Source organism: Carcharhinus amblyrhynchos, chromosome 9, assembly GCF_965287045.1.
Source record: "Carcharhinus amblyrhynchos chromosome 9, sCarAmb.v2.hapA, whole genome shotgun sequence".
Taxonomy (NCBI): Eukaryota; Metazoa; Chordata; class Chondrichthyes; order Carcharhiniformes; family Carcharhinidae; genus Carcharhinus; species Carcharhinus amblyrhynchos.
The window spans coordinates 83953261-83974563 of record NC_137332.1 but is presented as its reverse complement, the minus strand read 5'-3'; the positions used below and the strand labels follow the sequence as shown (position 1 = coordinate 83974563).

Below are 21303 nucleotides of genomic sequence, written 5' to 3'. Positions count from 1 at the left end.
TCCCTGGCACAGTGAGGCATCAGTGCTAACCACCGTGCCACCGAACTTTAAACTTTAAACTTTAAAATATATAAATAAACACCCTCCAGTGGGGACCAGTATACATTAGAGTCACACAAGTGTTGTTCCAACAATCCCCCTGACCTCACTGACCTATCACCCCTGACTTCATAAGAACTTAAGAAATAGGAGCAGGAGTAGGCCATCTAGCTCCTCGAGTCTGCCCCGCCATTCAATAAGATCATGGCTGATCTGATAGTGGTTCAGTTCCACTTACCCGCCTTCTCCCCATAACCCTTAATTCCCTTATTGATCGGGAGTCTATCTACCTGTGACTTAAACATATTCAACGAGGTAGCCTCCACTGCTTCAATGGGAAGAGAATTCCAAAGATTCACTACCCTCTGAGAGAAGAAGTTCCTCCTCAACTCTGTTCTAAACTGACTCCCCCTTATTTTGAGGCTATGTCCTCTAGTTCTTGTTACCTTTCTAAGTGGACAGAATCTCTCTACGTCTACCCTATCCAGCCCCTTCATCATCTTATATGTCTCTATAAGGTCACTCCTCAGCCTTCTAAACTCCAATGAGTACAGGCCCAATCTACTCAATCTCTTCTCATAAACTAACCCCCTTCATCTCCGGTATCAACCTGGTGAACCTTCTCTGTACTCCCTCCAAGGCCAATATATCCTTTCGCAAATAAGGGGACCAAAATTGCACACAGTACTTCACTGTGCTCCAGCTCCCTCCATGGTGTCACCCCTCCCTAACTCTGCATCCTGCTGTACATTCTCATTCCTTCCCTCACCTTCCATCTTCTGATTCTGCTCTCCTGCCCATCGCTGCTTCCTTCATCCCACCATTGACAGCAGAACTTTCAGACACCCAGGCCCTGCACCCTGATCTCGCATTCTTAATCCCTCCTCCTCTGCATGTCTCTCACCCCATCAAACTCCATCCTTTCACTCAAGCCTCTCTCTCCCTAAAGACCCCCAGCCCTTCCTCCTATTCCTCTGACTGCAACTCTGAAACACCTTTAGCTGTGTTGTACGATGAGGTGCTATATAAATTCAGATTCTTTGTGGATTACAGGTTGAGCAGAATTGGCCACAGTGGTGAAGGTTCCTACAGTCAAATATCCTGCTGACAGGATCCAGATTTTAACACACACAATGGGGCATCGAGTAATATAGGAATTTTTTTTAAGTTTATTTGTTTGTGGGGGGTGTGTGTCAGTGGCTATGTCAACATTTATTACCATTTCTTAATTGTCCTTGAGGGGGTGGTGGTGGTGAGCTGCCTTCTTGAACCGCGGCAGACCATTTGGTGTAGGTATACCCTCAGTGCTGTCAGGGAGGGAGTCCCAGGACTTTTACCCAGCAGCAGTGAAGGAGCGGTGATATATTTCCAAATCAGGATGTTGAGTGACTTGGAGGGGAACCTCCAGGTGATGGTGTTCCCCGGGATCTGCTGCTTTTGCCTTTACAGATGAACTGGTCAGTGGTTTCGAAGGTGTTGCCTCAGGAAACTTGGTGAATTCATGCAGGGCATCTTGTAGATAGTACACACGGCTGCCAATGTTTGAAGGTGGTGGAATGTTTGTGGAAGGGGTGCCAATCAGCTGGGGCTGCTCTGTTCTGGATGATGGCAGTTTCCTTGAGAGTTCTTGGAACCGCATTCTTCCAGGCAAGTGGAAAGTATTCCATCACACAACTAACTTGTGCATTGTAGCTGGTGGACAGGCTTTGGGGAGTTAGGAGGTGGGTTACTCTTCACAGTATTCCACACTACTGATCTATTATTGTACCATAGTATTTATATGACTAGTCCAGTTAAATTTCCAGTCAATCGTAACCACCAGAATGTTTAAAGTGGAGGATTTAGTGAGGTAATGCCATTGAATGTCAAGGGGAGATGTTAAAATTCTCTTTTGTTGGAGATAGTCATTGCTTGGCACTTCTGTGGTATTATTGTTATTTGCCAGTTGTCAGCCCAAGTCTGGATATTGTCCAGGTCTTGCTGCATTTGGATATGGACTGCTTCAATATCTGAGGAGTTGTGAACGGTGCTGAACATTGTGCAATCATTGGCGAACATCCCCACTTCTGACCTTATGATGGAGAGAAGGTTATTGATTAAGCAGCTGAAGATTCTTCAGTCTAGGACACTGAGGAATTTGCGCAGTGATGTCCTGGGGCAATCTCTGATTGAAATCCTATAACCACAACCACCTTCCTTTGTGCTGGCTATGACTTCAACCAGCAGAGACTTTGCCCCCTGATTCCCTTTGATTCCAACTGGGGCTCCTTAGAAAAATAGAAACATAGAAAATCTACAGCACACTGCAGGCCCTTCGGCCCACAAAGCTGTGCTGAACATGTCCCTACCTTAGACATTACTAGGCTTACCTATAACCCTCTATCTTACAAAGTTCCATGTACTTATCTAAAAGTCTCTTAAAAGACTCTATCGAATCCGCCTCCACCACCGTTGCCGGCAGCCCATTCCATGCGCCAACCACTCTCTGAGTGAAAAACTTACCCCTGACATCTCCCCTGTACCTACTCCCCAGCACCTTAAACCTGTGTCCTCTTGTGGCAATCATTTCAGCCCTGGGAAAAAGCCTCTGACTGTCCATTCGATCAATACCTCTCAACATCTTATCCACTTCTATCAGGTCACCCCTCATCCTTCATCTCTCCAAGGAGAAAAGGCCGAGCTCCCTCAACCTATCCTCATAAGGCATGCTTCCCAATCCAGGCAACATCCTTGTAAATCTCTCTGCACCCTTTCTGTAGCTTCCACATCCTTCCTGTAATGAGGCAACATCGAGGGCCGAAGGGCCTGTACTACGCTGTAATGTTCTATGTTCTACGTCCAGAACTGAGGCACCTTGATGCCACGTTTACTCAAATGCTGCCTTGATGTTAAGGGTAGTCTCTCTCACCTCACCTCTGGAGCTCAGCTCTTTTGTCCATGTTTGAAACAAAACTGTAATGAGGTCAGGAGCTGAGTGACCCTGGCAGAACACAAACTGAGTGTCAGTGAGCAGGTTATTGCTGAGTAAGTGCTGCTCGATAGAACTGTCAACATTTTCAATCACTTTACTGATGATTGAGAGTGGATTGATGGGGCGGTAAGAGGCCAGAATAGATTTATCCTGGTTTTTGATATACAGGACATACCTGGGTAATTTTCCACATTGCCGGATAAATGCCAGTTTTGTATCTGTACTGGAACAGCTTGGCTGGGGACGCGGACACTCCTGGAGCACAAGTCTTCAGGCCTATTGCTGGAATATTATCAGGACCCAGAGTCGCTGCTGTACCCGGTCACAAATGTATCAGCTTTATCTTTTGCACTGATGTGCTGAGCTCCTCCAGAATTAAGGATGGGGATATTTGTGGAGCCTCCTCCTCCTTGTTTAATTGTCCACCACCATTCACGTCTGGAGATGGACTGCAGAGCTTTGATCTGATCCATTGGCTGTGGGATGGGTCAGCTCTGTCTATCGCTTGCTGTTTGACACACAGTCCTGTGTTGAAGCTTCACCAGGTTAACACCTCATTTCTCAGTATATCTGCAGTTGCTCCTGCCATGTCCTCCTGCACTCTTCATTGAACCAGGGTTGATCCCCTGGCTTGGTGGTAATGGTAGAGTGGGGGATATACTGGACCATGAGGTTACAGATTGTGGTTGAGTACAATTCTGCTGCTGCTGATGGCCCACAGTGCCTCATGGATGCCCAGTTTTGAGTTGCTTGATCTGTTTGAAATCTATCCCATTTAACACGGTGGTAGTGCCACACAACATGATGGAGGGTATCCTCAATGTGAAGATGGGATTTTATCTCCACAAGGACTGTGCGGTGGTCACTCCCACTGATACTGCCATGGACAGATCCATCTGTAACAGGCAGGTTGGTGAGGGTGAGGTCAAGTATGTTTCTCCCTCTTGTTGGTTCCCTCCCCACCTGCCGCAGTCCCAGTCTAGCAGCGATGTCCTTTAGGACCCAGCCAGCTCGGTGTGTGGTGGTGCTACTGAGTAACTCTTGGTGATGGACATTGAATTCCCCACCCAGAGTACATTCTGCGTCCTTACCACCCTCAGTGCTTCCTCCAAGTGGTGTCCAACATGGAGGAGAACTGATTCATCAGCTGAGGGGGGGACGGTATGTGGTAACCAGAGGAGGTTTCCTTGTCCGTGTTTGACACGGTACCGAGAGACTACATGGAGTCTGGAATGTTGTTGAGGATTCCCAGGATAACTCCCTCCTGACTGTATCCCACTGTGCCTTCTGTGCTGGGAGATTGGAGGTAGTGAACACGGTTCACCATTTTCTCCCGTCTCAGTAACAAACATCCAGCTGCTCTGAGCTCCTTCTTTCACTTCCTCTGTTGGTTACGTTTCAATCTTCCGATCTGACAGTCTTTGCAGTTATTTTTGACACTGGGGATTTGTGCTGTGGTCTGAATCTCTAACAATAACTGTCCAATCAGTGAAAAGAACAACAGCTCAGAGCAGTCAGGACTGAGGAGCCAGGCTCACTGGGAAACACATTGGGAAGATCAAAGCCATGGTCTTCATCTCCCGATACAAACTCCATCCCTTCCCCTTTGGAGTGTCTGACACTGAACCACACAGTCCACAGCCATGGTGTCCTATTTGACCCTGAGATGAGTTTCCCACCACATCATCCACTCCATCAGTCAGAACACCTATTTCCACCTCGGTAACATCTCCCGAGTCCTCCTGCCTCACATCATCTTCTGCTGAAAATCTCATCCGTGTCTTTGTTGCCCGCTGAACGTTACTATTCCAATGCTGTCCTGGCCGATCTCACACCTACCACCCTCCGTAATCATCAACTCACCCAGAACTCTGCTGCTCGGATCTGAACTCACACCAAATCCCGTTCACCCACCACCCCCTGTTCTCACTGACCTACACTGACCCCCGGTCCAGCAATGCCCTGATTTTAACATTCTCATTCTGCCTCTCAAATCCCTCCCTATCCTACACCCTCCCTATCTCTGAAACCTCCTCCAAGCTGCCTAATTTAGTGTGCTCAGTAATCTTGGATATGTGACTCTCTATTCCTTCATCCAAGTCATTGACAAATATAGTGAACAGCTGAGGCTTCAGCACAGATCCCTGGGGACATCACTATTCACAGCTTGCTGATTGGAATAACACGCACACTATCCCTACTCTCTGTCTCCTATCTCCGAACCAATTCCTTATCCATGGCAAAAGCTTTCCTCTAATTCCATACTTTATTCACAGCCTCTCGTGTGGCACCTACCCGAATGTCTTCTGGAAATGCATAGAAATAATATCCAGAGACATTCCCTTCTCGAGCACATTAGTGGCTCACTAACAAATGTAACCAGCTTCGTTGAACATGTCTGACTCTTTTGAAAGCAATGTTGACTCTCTGATCAGTTCATGTTTCTCACTCGTTCTGTCTCTAATAAAACATTCCAGTGAGTTTCCCACAACACACATTAAACTGTGCTGTTAGCTGTGAATGACTCTGGTAAAACAGCTAGTACAGACATGAGGGGCTGAATGGCCTCCTCCTGTGTTGTAGATCTATCTGACTCCTTGACTGAAACATCTGGATTGGAAGAGGAGGTTAAACAGTGAGTTGAAGGTAGACAAAGTGTTATTAGTGGGTCATGTCCAATGTACATTGTGTCCATCTCTCTCTCAAAAAGAAGGCAGCAAATTTCCCAAAAAACTATGTGCCATTGGAATGGGAAAATGGGAGGTTTTCCTGCCACTTTCTGGGCATAATTAGTTGAATATCCGGCACTTGGTGTCTCACAAAATCCACGAGGGATTTACGCCTGTGGACGGGGTTAATCCCACCCGTGAGAACTGAATCAGAAACCCCAAATCCCTGCCTCGCGATGGTTTTCCCCAACCTAATTCCCCACTCCCCTGATCACAGGCCCCGACTTCCCCATCCCCACCTCCCCTTCCCCAATAGACTGGCCTCCCGATGGCTTCCTCAATACCCCCCACCCCTCCAATTGTCAACCCCGACACCCCACTCCCTGATCACCAGTCTCCTCCTCATGGCTTCCTCAACTGGAAGGTTCCTGCTGAACTCAGCAACAACTCTGGCCTCCCTCGCCCCCCACACCAGCTTCTAAACAAACATCAGTGATGGAATTGTGGGGACAGGCAGAAAGAAAATTTAGTAAAAGTCAAAACAGCTTTACAGTCATTGTCATTGCTCATGCACTTTGACCCGAGCAAACCATTCGGAATCCTTGTGATGCCTCTCCGTACTTTGACAGGGGGATGAACACACAGTAGATGTACAGTTGGGAGTGAGGTTCAGTCAGATATAGAAGGAAAACTCAGTCAGACCAGCAGGCAGAGAAGACTTGGGCTTGATAAGGCACATGGGAGGATTGGAAGGCTAAACAGCATCTATTTTAATACAAGGAGCCTGACTGGTCAGGCAGATGAACTTAGAGAGTTGGTCAGCATGTGGAAATATGAGATTGTTGTAATCACTGAGATATGGTTGAAAGAAGGACAGGACTGGAATCTCGACATTCCAGGGTATAGAAGTTCCAGGCGTGATGGGGATGGGGGTGGGGGGCGGTGTAAGAGAGGAGGGGATAGTGTTTTATTGATTGACGAGACCAAGCCTGAAGTAATGAGGGAGGAGATATTGGAACGCTCTTCAAATGAGGCCATATGGGTGGAGTTGAGAAATATAAAGGGTGATCATTGTACTGGGATTATACTACAGCCCTCCCAACACTCAGAGGGAGATAGAGGAGCAGATATGTAGGCAAATCACAGAGAGAGGTGTGAGAGGAATAGGGCTATAGTAATCGGGGATTTCAACCTCACCAATATTAATAGAATCACCTCAGTGTGAAAGGATTAGACAGGGTGGAATTTTCGAAGTGATTCCAGGAGAGCTTTTTGTGTCAGTAGATAGATAATCCAACTCGGGATCGCCAGTGCTCGACCTAATCCTTGGGAATGAATCCGGGCAAGTTGTTGAAGCATCAGTGGGTGAGCATTTTGAGGATGGGGCAGGTGGACACAGCAATGAAACATGGAGTTTAATCCTGATAAGTGTGAGGTGATGCTCACACTTCCAGAGAGAATTCTCTGGAATTCTCTGCCCATTGAAGTGGTGGAGGCTACCTCGCTAAATATATTTAAGACGCGGGTAGATAGGTTTTTGGTAGGCAAGGCAATTAAGGGTTATGGGGAGAAAGTGGGAAAGTGGAACTGAGCCACTTCAGACCAGCCATGATCTTATTGAATGGCGGGGCAGGCTCGAAGGGCTAGATGGCCTATTCCTGCTCCTATTTCTTATGTTCTTATGATGCATTTTGGAGATTTAATAAAGGTCGGATATACACAATGAACGGTCGGTCCTGAGGGAGAATTGAAGAACAAAGGGACTTTGGTGTACAAGTCCATGGATCCCTGAAGGTTGCATTACAGGGAGATAGTGCAATGAAGAAGGCAACTGGAATGCTTGCCTTCATTAGCCGGGGTTTGAATATGGGAGCAGGAAAATGAGATTAATATCGATTGGTATTGGATGGTCAGCATAGACATGGTGGGCCGAAGGGTCTGTTTCTGTGCTGTGTGACTGTATGATGCTCTATGGAGTTGGAACAGGTCTATCCCATAGACTGGCAGATGGGACAGAGAGGTTAAATTCATTTGCTTTGAGGACTTTGTCAGACTTTGAGAAAATGTACTCACAAATCGACAAAGAAAGCCCAGCAGTTATCCACACAGTGAAAAATTTCACCACTATGCATTTCACCATCGTGTCATGGTATCACCCCTTGTACAATGGCCACTGTTCCAAAAGTTACACGATACCCAAATTGGCCAGAGCAGAACTAAAGTGTTGGCCAATAGTTACGTCTGGTGGCCTGGCATTGACAGAGACATTGAACAAATGGTTGGGCAGTGTGAGAGTTCTCCGACTCAACAAGCGTTACCTCCACCAATGAACATGCTCCCTTGGTCACAGCTTCATGTAGGATTTGGACAGATGTTCCTGGCGTTAGTCGATGTCCATTCCAAGTGGCTGGACGATCAGCTCATGAGACCCATCACAGCCTCCATTTACCATTGATAAACTGAGGCAGATCTTTGTGATCCATGGTCTTCCTGAAGTGTTGCTATCAGACAACGGAGCAGCATTCACGCTGATGAATTTCAGACTTTGGTCAAGTCTAATGACATTTGTCATGTCAGGTCAGTCCCCGACCATCCTGCCCCGAATGGGTTGGTGGAGTGAGCCATGCAGATGTTCAAGGCTCCATGTGAAGCAGGTTCATGGACCGCTGCCATTGCGATTGGCCAGTTATTTGCTGTCCAACAACACTACACCTCACACCATCACTGGGGTCATGTCGGGGTCACGCCTGCAGAGTTGTTAATGGGTCGGTACCTGTGTACCTGTTTAGATTTAATGTTCCCAAATTTGTCGGGGAGGGTGGAGGCTCAGCAAGCCTCTCAGAAAGGGTATCGTGACTCTCAGAAAGGGGACAGATTGTTTAATGAAGGCAATCTTGTATTGAGAGGGTAATGTTGTTGTTTCTCTGCCTGTGTGTTAACTGTTGTACTTTTTGTTTTATCACAGGGAGTCCAAGATGTTCCGGGGGAAGGAGTGTGTGAGCCTGGTCCCTTTAAGGGGCAGTCCTTCACAGGCCACATGACCAGGCTGGAGCCAATGGAGTGTGAGGGTGTGAACCTGGGCCAATCGGGCATGAGGGTGATCATTCCTGGGACTGGAGGCTTCAGTTGGGGTCAGGATGTTGTTGGGAGTAGACCTGTGTGGTTGTGTTGTTCAACCCTTCATTGTAAATAGCTCTTCTCATCAATAAAGCCTTTACTTAGTTATTTCCAAATCCAGTCTCCTCCAGTTATTACAATCAGCATCTGTACCACTTTGGACAGCAACAGTCTCTGATAACATCAAATACACAGACTAACTATTCAACTGGAACAGTTTCACCAGCTGCTGTCACCCTCCCTACTTCCCTCCATTTATTCTGCATTCTCACCATCTCCCCTCCATTTCTCACTGAATCCTCCAGTTTCCTAGTCTTTCCTGTGACCAGGTTCACCTGCCCCCTTCCCCTTGGGATTGTTCGATTGTTCCAGAAACTTTCTGGTTGTGGTCAGGGTTCTCTCCACCGCAACCCGAGACATTGGGTCTGGGATAGTGTCGATGTTTAACATTGTGTCCCACCTTGGACTGAATACATAACCAGTGAGGGTCTGACCCACACGATGAGAGTTTGTCACCGTAAAGGAGTCAGGGATCCCGAATGCTGCCATATAACCTGTGTGTGATAATTATTCACTGGATTTAGCTCAGAGTTACATAATATTGGATGTTGTTTTGGATCAAAGGGAAATCTCAATGTTCAGGAAACATAGGTGATTGAGAACAAAGGGGTAGCTTCATGTAATAGTGTGTGTGTCTAGCCCTCAGTTAATGCATATAGTTAAATGCATTGTCGTGTATTATAGAGTTTGTGTGTTTTGTTTTCTTTTTACATGGGAAGAGATAAACACATTTTAAACTCTTCTTTCAGCACAGAAGCTTTCAGCATTTGGATTTGTGTCAATTGTTGTCAAACCTTCTAAAATAAACATTTCCTGTTGAGAACATTATCAGGACCCACAGCTCAAATCTTTAAACTTTGTAAGCATTATAACTTCCACTATCAAAATTGAAACTCCCTCTTCCTGATGTGTGTGTCTTTGTATCCAGAATGAAAGTGCCACATGTTTATCAACACAAACTCTTTATCTCAGATAATATCTTTGTATCTCAAAGGTCACTTGCTGAAAGGTCAGATTCTCATTGAACAGTGTGTCCATATCAGAGCTCCTGTCCCCAAGTAGAAAATAACAGTGGTCCTGAAGGGGTTAAATCATTTTCCATAGAATCCCTATTGTACAGAAGAAGTCCAGTCAGCCCATCGAATCTACACTGTCAACAATCCCATCCCAGGTCCTATCCCTATGACCCCACACATTTACCTCACTAATCTCTCTAACCTCCACATCCTGGGGCACTAAGGGGCAATTTAGCATGGCCAATCAACCTAACCCACACATCTTTGACTGTGAGAGGAATCCGGAGCACCCAAAGGAAACCCACGCAGACACGGTGAGAATGTGCAAACTTCACAGTGACCCAAACCGGGAATCAAACCCAGGTCCCTGGAGCAATGAGACAGCAGTGCTAACCACTGTGCCACCTGGTTCTAAACCATGACCATGGTGTGGGAATGAAAATCTTCAGATCAATTCTCAGAGTCTTAACGTTGCTGCCAATCTTGTACCATTTGTGGATCTCTGGAAATAAAAACACAAGGTGCATTCTGCTCGAGGGGGGAATGGATTCAGCAATCTGAAAGTTTAAGCTGTTGTTGCAAAGAGTTCACTCTGGGCCCGATTTTACCGATCGGAGCCGAAGGGCCGGATCCGGGCGTAATACGGATCCGAGCCCGGAATCGTCTGTGCAGCGAGCCCATACGCTTCTTACCGGCTTCGATCCGATCCCTGCTGTGGGCAGGGCTTAGCACTGCCGGAACGATCGGAGCTCTGAACTGCACATGTGCAGTTAGAAAAAAACCTGAAACAGAGCGCCCGGGAGTGAAAGAGAAAAACAGCAGAGAGAGCAGGAGGGTGGGGGAGGATGTGGGGGAGGATGGACTTGGGAGAATCTTGCAAACTGAAAATAATGTAGCATCTTCTTTGTGCTGCCTAATTATCTATGGGAAAGGTAATGAAACTACAGTGTCCGAGTGAGCAATTAGTGACCTGTATGTCCCTGGAGCCATAAACCAGCTGCTCAAATGTTCAGTCATGTGGTGAACTTGGAAGAATTGTCCCCGTGGTGGAACTTGGTTGGAAATAAGATTCAAGGAGATTATTCAATCTGGGAAATCAACCATAGTGAAAAGAAGTTTGTATTGGCAACTCTGCTCTCACATTCCATGGCAGATGTGTCCCTACTTATGAATGGGATTTGCATGGACAACATTGGGTGCAGCTAATCTGCCTCTGGAGCAGCCTTGGATCCTTTCTTTCTCCTTTTCATCTGAACATTGCACAGAATTCGAGGAATTCCCTTTGGAAGATAATGTCAAAATTATAATGGCAGGAAATAAAAACCCGACAGTCAAAAATTTGGGAAAATATTTCAAAATATGGATGGGGGGATATATATTTTGAAATATTTTCCCAAAGACTGTCAGATTGGAAGATTGAAACGTAACCAACAGAGGAGGTGAAAGAAGCAGCGGAATATTTGTTACTGAGACGGGAACAATTATCTGAACAACATTAAACTTTCAGACTCAAAACTAATAAAAACACTAGCAGTGGAGGGGGTGGGAGGAATCTTGGAGACTGACACCGACAGGAACAATCTAAACGGCTGAAACTCCCATTTCCTCAGTCCCTGCCTGTCACTGCTCAGGAACCCCCCGAGGGGAACCCTCTCGGTCTGTCACTCTGTCTCTCTCTCTCTCTCTCTCTCCGTCTCTCTCTGCTTCTGTCTTTCTCTCCTCTCTCATTCTCCCTCCTGGATGAAAGCTTTAACGATTTGCAGCAAATTAATTCATTTTCACCTTTCTAATATTTGAAAAATTCACTGAATGACATTTTGAGTCCCCAGTTTAAATTTTTCCCTCTCACTCACTACACCTGACACCAGGAAACGGTCAATACCGTTTTACTGTACCAGTTCGAGCAGCTGGATGTTTGTTACTGAGACGGGAGGAAATGGTGAACCGTGTTCACTACCTCCAATCTCCCAGCACAGAAGGCACAGTGGGATACAGTCAGGAGGGAGTTATCCTGGGAATCCTCAACAACATTCCAGACTCCATGTAGTCTCTCGGTACCGTGTCAAACACGGACAAGGAAACCTACTCTGGTTACCACATACCATCCCCCCCTCAGCTGATGAAGCAGTTCTCCTCCATGTTGAACACCACTTGGAGGAAGCACTGAGGGTGGTAAGGACACAGAAGGACAGATCAGCCATGATCTTATTGAATGGCGGGGCAGGCTCGAAGGGCCAGATGGCCTACTCCTGCTCCTATTTCTTATGTTCTTATGAATGTACTCTGGGTGGGGAATTCAATGTCCATCACCAAGAGTTACTCGTTGAAACCATGGGAGTAGTGGGACTGTGTGAGATGGTAAGGTCAAGGGGGAGGTGGTGAATATGGGATGGAGAATTGTGATTGTGATGGTTTAATCCCAGCAACTTTCAGTTTCTTTTCTGTTTTCAATCTTGTCACTCAAGAGATTCCAGATCAAACTGATCATTTTCAAATGATTGATCATTGGATTTGAATCCAATCTTCTGCTGATGTGTCATTGATTATGATGTGGAGATGCCAGCGTTGGACTGGGGTAAACACAGTAAGAAGTCTCACACCATCCGGTTAAAGTCTAACAGGTTTATTTGGTAGCACAAGCCACTCGCTTTCGGAGCGCTGACCCTTCATCAGGGGAGTGGGAATTCTGTTCACAAACAGGGCATTTAAAGACAAAATTGTAAATTGAGTTTGTATCTTTAAATGCCCTGTTTGTGAACAGAATTCCCACTCACCTGATGAAGGGTCAGCGCTCCGAAAGCGAGTGGCTTGTGCTACCAAATAAACCTGTTGGACTTTAACCTGGTGTTGTGAGGCTGCTCACTGTGTCATTGATTGACAGGCCAAGCAACCAATCAGGACAATCACTTGGTGAAATGCAGCCAATCAGCTGATGGGGAGGTGGGACATTTCCAAAGCACTCACCAGACATATACTGAATATTCTTAATGTTTATTACCTTTTACACATTGACATTGACAGAAAAAAGACTTGAATAAACAGCCCAGCCAGAGGAAGCTGGAGAAATTCACAGGGAGAATGGAGGTTTATTAAAACACTTGTGGAGATTTTCTCAATAACATGAGAATCCTGTCCCTTTAAACAGTGACTAAAGCTTCAATTGTAACTGCAGGGTGAGCAGGAAGGAGGTCTGGTTTACTGAAGCAGATACTTCAGAGGGTCACATTATTTCTGTACAGCTGACAGTCTTCAGCATCTTCGAGAGGTTTTACTTGTTATCACAAATCCACACTGTCCCCATCAAACACTCCAAGGACAGGAACAGCACGGGTTAGATACAGAATAAAGCTCCCTCTACGGTATTCCAATAATGTTCTTTAACCCCTGACCCTCAGAAGTGTCTCAGACTCAGTCCCGAGAAGGAAGAGAGTTGTAATTCAATGCTGACAATGACCTTTGCCCTCCCAGCTCACCCCTGTTCTATTCCAAGTTGTGTCTCCTCTGTGGACTGTCTCTAACACTCTAGGCACATTCTGAACTCCTGACACTCTTGCTGAGGGGAGAGGAGAGGCTCACGTGGGTGAGGGCACAGGAGAAGCGAGCGTTGGACTCCCAGTCGGAGCCAGAGAGGGTCAGCAGGCTGCTGACGCTGTAGGTGTTGTCCGAAGCTCGCAGGTAGTTGCTGGTCTGAACCCCGTTGGAAATGGCTGCACCATCCTTCTTCCACTTCACCTCCACCTCATCGGGATAGAAGTGATCAGCAAGGCACACCAGGGTGGCAGTGCCCTTGGTCTTGACCTCCTCCGGGGAGGGGGGCAGCAGGGTCAGCGTGGGTTGTGAATTCTCACGGGCTGGAAGAGAAGAGAAGGAATTTTAATCACTGCCATTTTCAGGCTTTCGACATCCCGAATATTAACTGGGATCAAATCAGTGTCAATGTTTCAATGTTGCAGAATTCTGAAAATCCATTCCGGGGGGACTTTTTTAACCCGTACGGAACAATCCCAACAAGAGAAGGGGCAGTTTTAGCAGTTTTAGAGAATGAAACTGGGCATGTGGAAGGTGTATCAGTGAGAGAGCATTTGGGTAATAATGATCATAATAGATTTAGAGTCGCTACGGAAAAGGGGAAAGATCGATCAAGAGTAAACGTTTTAAATTGGGAAATGGCCAATTTCACTAAACTGGAATTTTCCAAAATGAACTGGAAACAGCAACTTGAAGGTAAATCAGTGTCAGAGCAGTGGGAGGATATTCGAGCTGGAGACAGAGTTCAGGACATGTCTGTTCATCAAGCAATAGCGTGGGTCATTGCAAAGAGAGTAAGGATCAAATCGGGTGTATTTGAGAGCAAAAAGTTAACTTGTGTGTGGAGAGAGAAGACATATAGGTGGTTCTTAATGAATAATTTACATCAAATATCACAAGTGGGAGGGACAAAGTTGACATTGCAGTTCAGGAGGGGAGGGATTGTGAGCTACTTAATGGGATAATAATAGTGAGCAAGGAGATATTAATGTGTTTATCATCTTTTAAAATGGAGAAATTCCAGGGCCGGGTGAAATGTATCCCAGGATGCGAAGTGAAGCAACAGAAGAAATAACAGAGACTCTGGCCATTATTTTCCAATCCTCTCTGGCTACAGGTGTGGTGTGGGTGGACTGGAGGAGGGATAATGCTTTTTAAAATGAAAAGCTGTTGGAATCCAAGGGAAAGTGGAACATTCGAGTTCAAATTAGTTCAGTGTCTGAGTGTAAAGGTTTGATTTGAAGCTGGTTAAATCATTTTACAATGTTACTGAAAAATTTGTAAAGAAGATTACTACAAATTCAGCACTGAAATGGCTAATAGTGAGAGTATTTAAAGACACAGTGTCCCTTTAAGAGTATGCTAACCAGTCAGGAAGCTGGAACTATTGCTCAGTCTGTCTGGGGGAAACAGGTTGAGCATCAACAAACCTCAGATCACACACAGATCAGGAGAACGTTATCCCAGAACATTGGAGCAGACTTGGATCAACACACTTCTCACAGGATTCCCATTGGCTGGTGTAGAAGCTTCTAGATTTCATTTCAAACCTTACAGCCCAGCACTGGGCTGAGGTCAAGGGTGAGGTTAGAATTAGTCTCAGTGTCCAGGGGGTCAGACAGGGTCACTGCTCTGAATGACCCCATGAACTCTGGAGGGTGCGAGTGTGTGGAGAATGGGTGAGAGTCAGGATCAGGAATCTCCAAGCTCAAAGACAGAATTACATTTCTACAGCACCTGTCAGCACCTCAGAATGTCCCAATGTGTTTTACAGCTCATTGTGCACAGCAAGATCCCGGGGAGCAGAGTGAGAAAGAACAGATAAGCAGATTTGTAGTGATGTTGATTGAGGGATGAATATTGACCAGTTCACCGGGGTGAACTCCCCTGCTCTTCTTCCAATAGTACCATGGGATCTTTTACACCCCCTGAGAGGGCAGATATCAGATTGTCTCATCTGAAAGATGGGAGGCCTGTAGTTTAGAGGGGGGATATGACAGGTGCTGGCCCTTTCCCCGTAAGGATTTTGGAAGTGGATGGGGAAAGTGGGAGGTGAACTAGAGAAACATCTTTGTTGCTGCTGAAACTCTTGCTATCTGCTCAGTCACAACTAATAAACACACAGACACATCAGACAAACATCAGTCTGTTTCTGTGGATACTCTGCTGCTTTCAGTTCAATGAAGAGTGCAGGAGGACATGGCAGGAGCAACAACAGACATACTGAAAAATGAGGTGTTAACCTGGTGAAGCTACAACACAGAGACTGTGTACCAAACAGCAGAAGCAGCAAGTGATAGACAGAGTTAAACCATCCCACAACCAATGGATCAGATCTAAGCTCTGCAGTCCTGCCACATCCAGCCGTGAATGGTGGTGGACAATTAAACAACTCACTGGAGGAGGAGGCACCACAAATATCCCCATCCTCAATGATGGAGGAACCCAGCACATCAGTACAAAAGATAAGGCTGAAGCATTCGCAGCAATCTTCAGCCAGAAGTTCCGAGTGGATGATCCATCTCGACCTCCTCCGGAGATCCTGAAGACTTGTGCTCCAGAATTTCCCGTGTCCCTAGCCAAGCTGTTCCAGTACATCTACAACACTGGCATCAACCCAACATTGTGATAAATTACCGGGTTATGAACTGTACACAAAAACAGGACAAATCCAATCCGCACAATAACCTCCCCATCAGTCTACTCTCGATCATCAGCAATGTGATCTGAACATATCCAGAGTGATACCAAGCAGCACTTACTCAGCAATAATCTGCTCACTGACACTCAGTTTGTGTTCCTCCAGGGTCACTCAGCTCCTGATCTCATTACAGCCTTGGTTCAAACATAGAGAAAAGAGCTGACCTCCAGAGGTGAGGTGAGAGTGACTGCCCTTAACATCAAGGCAGCATTTGAGCAAATGTGGCATCAAGGAGCCCTCGCAAAACTGGGGCCAATGGGAATCGGGGGAAAACTCTCCGCTGGTTGGAGTTATACCCGGCACAAAGGAAGATGGTTGCTGTTTGGGATTTAACTGTACAATCTATATTAATGAGCTGGATGAAGGGAATGAGAGTAATGTCACTAAACTTGCTGATGATAAAATGAAAAGTAGAAATGCAAGTTGTGAGGAGGATACAGAGTCTGAAAAGGGATAGAGATAGGTTCAGTGAGTGGGAAAACATTGACAGATGGAGAATAATGTGGGAAAATGTGAGGTTGTCCAATTTGGCAGGAGGATTGAGCAGAATACTAGTAAACTGGAGAGATTCTATCGAGTGATCTGGATGTCTTTGCATCCAGGAACAGAAAAAAATTAGGAAGGCAAATGGAATGTTGCTCTTCATTCCAATGAGGATGAGTATAAAAGGAGGGATGTTTTGCTACAGCACATTGGGAAAATCACACTTAGAATATTGTGGACACTTAGGGTCTCCTTACTTAAGGAAAGATATAGGAGAATTGGAAAGAGTTCAGAGATGGTTCACTAGGCTGATTCCACCGAGTAAGGGATTGTCTTATGAGGAAAGCTTGAGCAAGTTGGGCCGATACTCATTGGAGTAGAACTTATTCCACCACCTCAGCACCATCTTCACCAGGGCAATTAGGGATGGGTGATAAATGCTGGTCTGCATAGAATCACAGAAAATAGGAACAGGAATAGGCCATGTGGAGAAATGGATTGGCCATGCTAAATTGCCCCGAGTGTGTTCTTTAGGTGGGTTAGCAATGGTAAATGCGCAGGGTTACAGGGAGCCTGGGTAAGAAGATCTTTTGGAGAATCGGGTGAAAAGATTTCCCTCACGTCTCTCAAAATCTGCTGCCTCTGTGATTAAGGGGAAGAGTTTCCTCATATCTACCCTGTCTCTGTCCCTCGTAATTCTGTCAATGGACTGAATAGCCTCCTCCTGCACTGTAGGGATTCAATGGCTAATAAAAAACTACATGGACTGTGTAAGGTTTCCACGGGTGAAGGGATCCATTTTAAATGAACCCTGTTGTGACCAATCGAGGGTGGGATTCCAGCTGATTACTCCTCACCCAGAGGAAAACAAAATTGGGATCCGGTTCAGGATGTTAACAAATGAGGGACCCTGTCTGAGGACTGGTCACAGCATGTACACAGCAAGATCCCACACACAGCAATGAAACAATCAGCATTTTCAGTGATATTGGATCCGGGATAAATGTCGGAATGAACTCATCCCAAAGAGAAAGTAACAGAGAGTCTCCCCAAAAGCCTGGAACACTGAAGCCACTGGATTGTGAGCCCTGCTGTGGCTGTTTGTCATCAGAACTTCAGCAAGAGATAAGCAGGGAGTGGAGAGAGCAGAGTGAAAGCTGGGGCAGGTGGCACCTCGGTGTCTGACTGTGCTGCTGCTGTGATCAGTTATATCAGAGAGTGAGACAGAGAGTTCAACTTCACATCAAACTCTGCCTGTGTGTGTCACACTGAGACTGACAGGAGTCTAGAGAGTGATTTCACTCCATGCTGCAGGAATGTGAACACAGTCTGCAAACGTCCAGATCTCCTCCACACGGTGGGTAAAAGCTGCTTACTTATATCTTGCTGCTTAAAGGGGGAATGGAAGGAAAGAAATACAGCTGGACTCCCTGTTCTACACAGTGTTCTTCAATCAACCATTTCATTGACTGCAGCTTCCTCACTAACACCTTCAACTATTCAGTATTTGTGTTTGAGAAAGTTTCAGCATTGAAAGGGTTAATAATGGAGGATTGGGCTTTACTTACTCAGTCTGAGTTTGGTTCCTTTACCAAACGGAGAGCACACTGACAGCTTCCAGTGGAGGAGCTGTACAAAAACCTCTGCTCTCTGACTCACTCACTCACTCATCTTTCTCTCTCTTTCTTTCCCTCACTCTTTCTCTCTCTCTGTTTCTCTCTCACTCTTTCTCTCTCTCTGTTTCTCTCAATATCTCTGTGTTTTGTTGGGAGAGTTGAGAATTCTAATTTGAGGTGATAAATCTTTCAGCTGCTCTTCATATGTGGACATGGAGAGTAAGAGTGAAACTCGAGGCCTTCAGTGAGGGGTGGACACCACAGGGACTGGAGTGTGTAGTGGACAGTGCAAATAATTTGTTCAGTTTCCTTTCTTGTGTTCATTAAATATTATATAAAACTGTGGGATGTGTCAGTACAGGAGGTGGGACTGTGTGTCCATTATTATATATGATATAAAACTGTGGGATGTGTCAGTACAGGAGGTGGGACTGTGTGTCCATTATTATATATTATATAAAACTGTGGGATGTGTCAGTACAGGAGGTGGTGCTGTGTGTCCATTATTATATATTATATGAAACTGTGGGATGTGTCAGTACAGGAGGTGGGACTGTGTGTCCATTATTATATATTATATAAAACTGTGGGATGTGTCAGTACAGGAGGTGGTGCTGTGTGTCCATTATTATATATTATATAAAACTGTGGGATGTGTCAGTACAGGAGGTGGTGCTGTGTGTATTGGGGTTTTTGTAAGGCTCTGGATCACTGTGTCACTCCCGCTGTAATATGGCTGACAGTAATAATCAGCGACATCCTCATTCTGAACATTGCTGATTGTCAGGGTGAATCTTGTCCCATATCCACTGCCGGTGAATCGGTCGGATACTCCTGTGAATCGATTTGTTGCATCATAGATCAGCAGAGCCGGTTTCTGTCCTTCTCGCTGTTGGTACCAAGCAATATTATCGTAAATGCTTTGACTGGTCGTACAGGTGATGGTGGCGGTCTGGCCCAGGCTCACTGACAGCACCGGGGGAGTCTGGGTCACGCTGATGTCTCCATTGATACCTGAGGAGTAATAGAGAAACAGAGTGAAGTAAGAACTGTCACAGAAAGAGGCTGTACAATGAGATATTATTGAAGACACTGACTGTTCCTCTCCTTTCAGCATTTTCCCTTCAATCACAAGTCAGGAGAATTGGATTGAAATGGAGAGCAGGGAAATATTCAAGGTGGAAGGAGAGAGATTTGTACCTGCGATGCAGAATGCCAGAGGCCAGAGCAGCTGGATGGCTGAAATCATGGTGTGTGCTCGTGTCCCTGTGCCTGGTTACTGATAAACTCTCCCTTCACTGGGCTCTGCTTTATAAAGCTGCAGCCTGTGAGAGTCTCACTGCCTGTTCCTCAGTTTGTAAATGGTCTGACCCAGAGAAACCACGTCAGCACCTTTCACTTCCTCTTCTTCTCTCTCCAGAGAGGCTGAGGGACAGAGGCTGAGGGACAGAGACTGAGGGTCAGAGACTGAGGGTCTCTGACCCTCAGTTTCTGACCCTCAGACTCTGTCCCTCAGTCCCTGTCTCTCACTCTCTCGATATCTCTCCCTCACTCACTGTCTCTCTCTCTCAATATTTATCCCTCAGTCTCTCTCTCAGTCTGAGTCTTTGTCTCTCGATATCTGTCCCTCAGTCTCTGTCTCCATCACTCTGTTGATATCACTCCCTCAATTGCTGTCTCTTTCACTCTCTGAGTAACTCTTCATTAGTCTATGTTTCTGTCCATCACACTCTCACTGTCTCCCTTTCTTGTCCTTCCTGTCTCACACTCTTTGTTTACCCTCTCGTTCACTCTTTCTTTCTCTCTTCTCATTCTCCCTCCCTCTATTCCTCTCAGTTTCTCCCTCACTTTATCTCATAGAGTCATAGAGGTTGACAGCAAGGAAACAGGCCCTTCAGCCCAACTTGTTCATGCTGTCTTTTTTTTTAAAGCCCTAACTTCAATTGCTGTATTTGGCCCATATCCGTCTATACCCAGCTTACCCATGTAACTGCCTAAATACTTTTTAAAAGACAAAATTGTACCTGCCTCTATTACTACCTCTGGCAGTTTGTTCCACCTCCGTGTGAAAAAATTGCCCATTTGGACACTTCTGTATCTCTCCCCTCTCGCCTTAAACCGATGTCCTCTAGTTTTAGAATCCCCTACCGTTGAGAAAAGATGTAAATTATCGAGTTGATCTATGCCCCTCATTATTTTATTGACCTCTACAAGGTCACCCCTCAGCCTCCTACGCTCAAAACAAAAAAGTCCCAGTCGATCCAGCCTCTCCTGATAACCCAAATCACCAAGTCCCAGTAGCAGCCTAGACTTTTCTGCACTCTTTCTAGTTTAATAATATCCTTTCTATAACAGGGTGACCAGAATTGTACACAATATTCCAAGTGTGGCTTTACCAATAAACAAAGAACAAAGAACAACCCAGCACGGGAAACAGGCCCTTCGGCCCCACGAGCCCGCGCCGCCATCTTAACAAAGCATTTTCCTACACCTACCTTGTCCCGTGTGTATGCGAATGGTACCCCTATTGTTACCAGGCCCTGGGACCTCCACTTGTCCATGGTTCATAGCCATTATCTCCTCGTTCTCCCGAACCAGAAATGCATCCTCTAAACGCAGCTCTAACTGCCTGACCCGGGCCCTCAAACGCTGCAGCTCTAAACGCTTGACGCAGATTTGGGCCTTCGGGAGACGTGATGCCTGCAGGAACTCCCACATGTGGCACCTAACACAGCTAACGCATCTCCCCATAGCCCCTGCCATGTCCTGACCTCCCTTGGAATTATATATCCCAAAATGGAACACAGCAAAGATGGAACCAGTGACTCACCTTGCCTAAGCCTGCTCTCACCTGAGCCAGTGAGCCAAAGCCCTTAAAGCTCTCACTCTGCTCCCACTCACTCCGCTGCCTGCTCCCGACGCTGCCCGCTGTCTATTATTGCCTTTTTTTAATACCCCCCGCTCTCCCTTCCCAACTAGCCCCTCGCCTAACTTCCGCTACAGAAATAAAAAGTACTCAAAAAAACCCCGCGAACTGGAAATGCAGTCAAAAGCTTCCAAAGTAAAATCAAACAATGTCTTGTACAACTTCAACAAGACATCC

At 46.1% G+C, this 21303-nt stretch overlaps 1 gene segment (V, D, J or C); it reads right to left on the bottom strand.

Annotated features, from left to right (window-relative positions):
- Window positions 1–12986: 12986 nt before the first annotated feature.
- Window positions 12987–19461, bottom strand: LOC145348431 (Ig kappa chain V region Mem5-like). The segment is given in 4 exon segments: window positions 12987–13723; window positions 18153–18191; window positions 18921–19214; window positions 19401–19461. Coding segments are annotated over 4 exon segments (711 nt in total).
- Window positions 19462–21303: the final 1842 nt, after the last annotated feature.